The following is a 6127-nucleotide window of genomic DNA, read 5'->3' on the forward strand; positions in this document are numbered from 1 at the left end:
TGTTTATGAGACAAACAGGACAAAAACAGTAAGTGAAAGATAAAGAACTTCCAAGCTTCAGAAGAGGCCGAGATAAAAGCAGAACTGAACACCTTTTAAAAGATGTGCTTGAAGAATTTGTTTTCTTGCTGGTTGCAAGACAGTAAATGGTACATCAAGGTGTTTCTCCAAATACTAGATTTCACAGTCCCCAAATATAAAACGCAATATGTTAGAACAGGGCACCCAAACACACTAGCCAATTTCTTAGAGCTTAGGAGAACTAAATGTGTGTGAAATTGAGCAGGTTATGGCTGCCTTCATCCTCAGGGTTGGCTATGGAAACTGCAAGTTGCAGAGCAAGCCTATGAGTCGCAATGGACTGTAGCAAGTTACTGCTACTTGGGCTGTGCCCCCGGACCCTCATGAAGCAGAGCCTAAGCTCATGCTGCCTGTGCAAACCAAGTGCTGCAAGACACGCCTGTACCTTGGCCAGGTAGCATGTACTCCTTAGGGGACCTAACAGTGTTGGCCAGCATCTTGCTTTGGGTCATTGTACAGCCATTCTCAGTGAGCATTTTTAACTTAGACTGAAATAAAATACATCCAACTGGAAAGGTAATAGTTTCTCTCACGAAAAACCAACCACCTTTTTACTGTGCTCTTATGACGTTATATCCCACTGACATATGTGGCTTCTTTTTAAACATATGGCAATAGTTTTCCATTCTAACCTTCCTCTTTAATCATTATCCACCTCAGATGCCCCTGTTTGTTGCAGACAGAGTATCACTGTGTGGCTAGTTCCATGCTTGTCAATAACCAGGAAAATTACAAAGGCAAAAGAAAGCCAAAAAAAACCCAAAGAAACCCTCAGTGTAAAGAAAATCAACACTCACCAGTGACAGGCTGAGGCTCCCCAGCAAGTCCCATAGGTCATAGACTGTGTGCAGGCCAACCAAGAGTACTACAAAAAGGCCAACAAACTTTACCCCCATTGCTCCAGCAAGGTTCACACCAGTCAGACTCAGCCAGAACCACCAGGAAGCAGAAAATGGCCTGCAGGACAGACAGAGCAGGTGGGTGAGTAAAGGAGGGCCACCTGAACGGGCATCTGCGATCAGGAAAACAAACAGCAAGTTGGCTACCCCACAGCATTACATTCCATCTTCTTCTCAGGAGCCCATGATGAATAGAAAGATAATCACAAGGGCCCAACACTTAAGCCTGGGCAGCCCTACGTCTTCCATTTAAGGAAAGGGACATAGACACCAGGTATAAGCTAAAATACTAGTGTGAAGAAAGTCTAACACATGGAAGGTCTGAAAACAGAACCAGGATTTTTGCTCCATAAAATGCAAACTTATATCTCTCAGAAGGATATGGAGAGAAGAGGAGAAAGAGGACAGCTACTTTTCCTAAAGCAGAAAGGCCACAGTGGAAAACATCTACCCAAAGCAGCACAAACATAAGCTGCAGCAAAAAGCAAACAAATCCCAAACTAAACTAAAATTGAACCACAAGGAAAAGATGACAGCAGAATTTAAAACCCTTTTCCTACTGACTCCTGATGCCTTGGCACTTGTATTTCTGCTAGACAAAATCCCCACGACCTGCTAAGCAACACAATACCTAGAGCTGGCTTTTAATTTGCATAAGAACAACTAGTTTGAAAACAGGATTAGCTCTAAGATGTGAGAAATAAATTCAGGTCAAGCACACAGAGCTGATCAAACACTGCCCTGTAAGGTAGTGCTTGCACTCCTTGGGGTGTGTGTTGCTGAGAATGGCCTTGAACTGCCCCCCATGACACTGCAGGCTGCATTTTAGTCAGGTGTGCTGCAGTTTCACTGAGATTGATATGATCAGTTCTTGAACATTTAACGAAACAAAAATTGCTCATATATAACGTAGTATTCTAAGCTTTTGGAAGCATTGTGGGGAAACTACTCTGTGCAGCCCAGTCACAGGGAAGCCTTCTGACATATCCAAACAGCAATAAATCACCAACCCCCTCTGGATGGGTCTACAGCAAATATCCTGAGCAACTCACCTGCTTTATTCAGAGACATCCTGGCTGTATTTCTCTCAAATTTTTGGTACCAATTTCTTTAAACCCAACGAATTACACTATTTACCTCAGCTAGCAGGATTTTATGAGTGCTTGCAGGATTACAGTAACAGATAAGCTGTGACACTCCAGCCTGGAGGCAAAGCAACCGGTTCAAGATAACAAATCATTGTTTTTGCCATTAAGGAGCAAAGCCTTGAACCAGCTCCAACCATTTTCCATTCCTCCTTCTCTGATCTACAACACCCTATACTAGCTTTGTTTCAAGTTTTAAAAAGATTTAACCTTCATTTTCAAGATTTGCAGTTCCATAAACACTATTTCTGCTGAAATTTCCTATTGTGTTAAAATAATCTATTTAAGTCTCCCTCCTGTTTTACCCCAGCCACAATACTTTCTCCCTAGTTTCACATACTAAAAATTTCTCTTCCCTACCACGGGTGGTTTTCACCTCCCAATTTCCTGAAACAACCTCATCTCAGCCATTCACCCCAACTACCAAGTGGCAGACATGTTCTAGTACTTTAGCCTTGTGAAAGTTGAACAGCTAGTTTAAGAAAATGATCAGCTTTATCTTACCTATCCCCACAGCTGTTACATTTCACCACACTCAGAACAGCTCCCATGAGGAAGAACAGCAGAATGGGGTCCAACAGAATATACTGGGACAAAGTAATACAGCCCGTATCTGCAAACAGATGCATGACAGTGTCAAAAAGGTGTGCAGTTCCAAAGTGAACTTAACATTGCAGGAAGCCAGTTTCCTCAGTGTAATCAGGAGAAGGGGAACGAGGGAAATTTTAGAAACAGATCAGAACATTTCAACCTCTATTTGGGTACTAAATGAAAAAAAAAATCTCCTAAAAAACCAGGCAGTACAGCAGTACCTGTGAAACACCATTTGGGAGGTGTTTGTAACATAGTCAGAAGGAGAGCATTACAGACAGCAATGATCTACCTACTAAGGCACCAGCATGATGCCAGAGGACGCTACAGGACGAATCATCTTTCAGATGTTACCTATAAAAAATTAGTATGACTTGGATATTTTAAGTCTCCATGCCTCAATATCTGTGTGTCCTCACAAAACCCCAATTTGGGTAACTCCATTTGCAATGTTAATTTCTACTTGGCTCAATTCAGTAAGGAATTCATTTCTTACTGTGAACTCTTCCACAGTAATGCAGCAGGCTGTTAAATACCTCTATAATTCATATGGGAGACATCAATATTTCACTAATGGGCAAAATCATTCCTCACCATCCGACAAAAATTCTTAAAATTGAGGTGAAATGTAGTTCAACACTGTGGTTATGCCCATACAGAAGTACCTATGAACTAAACAATACTGTCAAATTCTTAAGGGGACCACCAATTAAAAAGCCTCATATCTAGAGAGCAGAATTACTTTGCTTTTGGGAACCTCTCTCATTAACCCCAATATCCTCTGGCTAGGATCGTAGGTTATCGTAACACACGATAACGCAGAACTTAAATACTCTGAACAACTAACATGGTCGATTCCGCTGTAGCAGGAACACCTACCAAAAATAAGGATGAAAGCTGTGAGTAAGGCTGCTGGCAGTGACTTTGACAGTTCCAACACTGTGAGGTAGGCGAAGGGAACGAGGCAGGAGCCAAGGAACGCACAGAACTGCAGAAAAAGATGATCACGGGAGAAATTACAACACTGCTCAAGGTGAACATGCACGCACACCCTTTCATTCATCTTCCACACCCACCAACCACAGGAGGTGTTGTAGTAGCTGAACCGACTCACTGAGAACACCAGACAAAAGCCAAACGAACACAGTTCAGAGAAGGACAACTGCTTACTCAGTTCTGTCTCTAGAGGTGTCAGTAACAGCAGTCAGTCATTCTCCTGCTAGATTACATCAGATATTCATTAAAAGATATGTCAAGTACGTGCACTACACATCCACCATACTCAGCTGATTTTAACAAGATTTTAATATATGAAATTCTAAGAACAAAATACACCTGTACCTTAGATCTTTAACAGATCCTTATCGCCTCCTCTACACAAATGAGACTGAGGATAGTTGGAGGAAGAACAGAAATCAAAACAAGAGAAAGCAGCTTCACATTAAAATTTGTTCTCTACAATATCTGGTTCTAGCACTTCTCCCACCTTTGGCTCAGGGAAATCTAGAGCCACAAATTGACGGAGACCCAAAAAGTAAACCAAGAAGATACACCTTCCCAGTTTTTATTCTTCTTTCCAGGCATTAGCAATTGGCCACTATTTCTTTCTTTGGCTCATGTTATCTGCTGTCAGTTTTATGGCTCTTGGTCTTCCTAGACAGCAGTAGAGCCAGGGTTTCAGACAGAATACCATTCTGAATAGCAATTTCTCACCCTGCTCCACCAGCTTACTCAGCTAGGTGTCACTAGTACTGGCAAACTGCTGGTGGCAGTGGGTGATCCTGGCTTTTTGACATCCTTGGCTCTCCAGCAAAGCAGCCAGGCACAATGGAGTGAGCAGAAGCTCAAGCCCAGCAACGTTCCCCTTGCAGTACAGGCACGATACCTGTCCCACTAATTAACAGCAAGGGTTAGCCTCAATAATCACCTTACTTTATTACCTGGCCTTTCAAAGCCAGACATTAAGACTTACTCACAATACAACCACGGACACTTTTCTAAGGAGCTTAATGACAAGGCACGGGGTAACAGACCTCTGATCTGATCCAGGCAAGTGGTATATATGATATAGTACTCTGTACAGAAAAGCACAGGAAAGCTAACCAGCTTGATACTAGCCTGGAGAGCCTTACCCCTCTCATTCCCACATAACTGTGCTGCTCATATCTGTCCCCTGGCTTTTCGAAAGGAAATGTGCCATCATATCCACTAACGTAACCAGCAAGTCCAATCAGCATCTGAAGAGGAAAAGTAAAAAAACTGGTCAGGGAAATTGCACTGGAGGAAAGAGTAACCAAGCAATCAAGTGGATAAGATTTTCATAGAAACCAAGTCTGATCCAGACTTAATTCCAACACAACATCCAAACAAGAGTTTATGTATATTTATGCTCTTTGTCTAAAGGCAAAATCAGAAGAGTCCAAAGGATTTTGGCTGCTGATTATAAGGATGACTGCAAGCTCAAGAGAAATACCAGGTGTGGGATTTAGCAGAGAGAATTCTGTGTCTGTAGATTCTCCTATAGCTCCTTACTCATGTAGTTTAAGCAGACTCAGCCTGAAAGCAAGATGATGTTTCTGAGGCAGGAGGCACCTTCAGCCCTGCACATTGTTGCCAGAACAAGTTCTTTGATTACAGAATAGCATGTCAAGGCTTTCAGGGTCCTTTGTGGTAGCAGTCTCATTTACACACAAGCTATCAGGAACTGTTTGGTTTCTTTGAAGTGTAGGCTTCTATTATATATCCCCTCCAAACCACCTAAGTGCCATGTTCATATTTAATGTCAAGCCTTTCAAATACCCAACATGCGATACTGTTTTGTTTTCCCATATTCAAAGCATTTTCACAGAGAAGAAAAGATACAAGTTGAGGCTTTGGTTAGAGAATTCAAATTACCATGGTGCCAACAACAGTTAGGGAAAGTATTGGTGTTCATCGCATCCTTCAGCCAGAAGGATGGCAAAGATCTTTGTTGGCCCACTCCTGTGGCTTCTAGAACATTTAGCAGAAGAGTGGTTTACCTTCCCTAAAGGGGGGTGGACATCAAAGAAGAAGGTCCGATTAATATAGTAACTTGCCATCTTCCCAAAATGAGTTTCATCCCAACTAAAAAACAAACAAACAAAAAACAACAATGGCTATAACGCTGGACAGGAAAGAAAAAAAAAAGAAGGAAGGTCTTTTGACTCATGCTTTTCATCATATATAGGGTTAGCGCCATACATTCTGTATGAGCCAATGCATTTAATTCACTGGGAAATCAGAAATCAGGAGAGTGCTTCAGCCATTCTAGGCAGGGTCCTTTTAAAAAAGGCTTTGAGATTAGCACTCCAAAACCCCCAGTCTGTCCATCTGATTCCAGGCTGAGCTTAGAGATGTTAAAAAAATCAGTCTACAACCCACAGATCCCCA

General features: G+C 42.1%; 1 protein-coding gene across 1 annotated transcript in view; it reads right to left on the reverse strand.

Annotated features, from left to right (window-relative positions):
• Nucleotides 1-5796, reverse strand: part of POMT2 (protein-O-mannosyltransferase 2) — a 22264-nt gene extending 16468 nt beyond the window's left edge. The window contains exons 1-5 of the mRNA XM_010153563.1: nucleotides 5737-5796; nucleotides 4849-4953; nucleotides 3596-3704; nucleotides 2630-2738; nucleotides 879-1038 (exon numbers count right to left, since the gene is read on the reverse strand). Of these exons, the coding sequence (XP_010151865.1) occupies nucleotides 879-1038; nucleotides 2630-2738; nucleotides 3596-3704; nucleotides 4849-4953; nucleotides 5737-5796 (543 nt within the window). The remainder of the gene's footprint in view (nucleotides 1-878; nucleotides 1039-2629; nucleotides 2739-3595; nucleotides 3705-4848; nucleotides 4954-5736) is intronic.
• Between the last annotated feature and the right edge of the window lie 331 nt (nucleotides 5797-6127).

The sequence above is a fragment of the Eurypyga helias genome, unplaced genomic scaffold, assembly GCF_000690775.1.
Source record: "Eurypyga helias isolate BGI_N326 unplaced genomic scaffold, ASM69077v1 scaffold15906, whole genome shotgun sequence".
NCBI lineage: Eukaryota > Metazoa > Chordata > Aves > Eurypygiformes > Eurypygidae > Eurypyga > Eurypyga helias.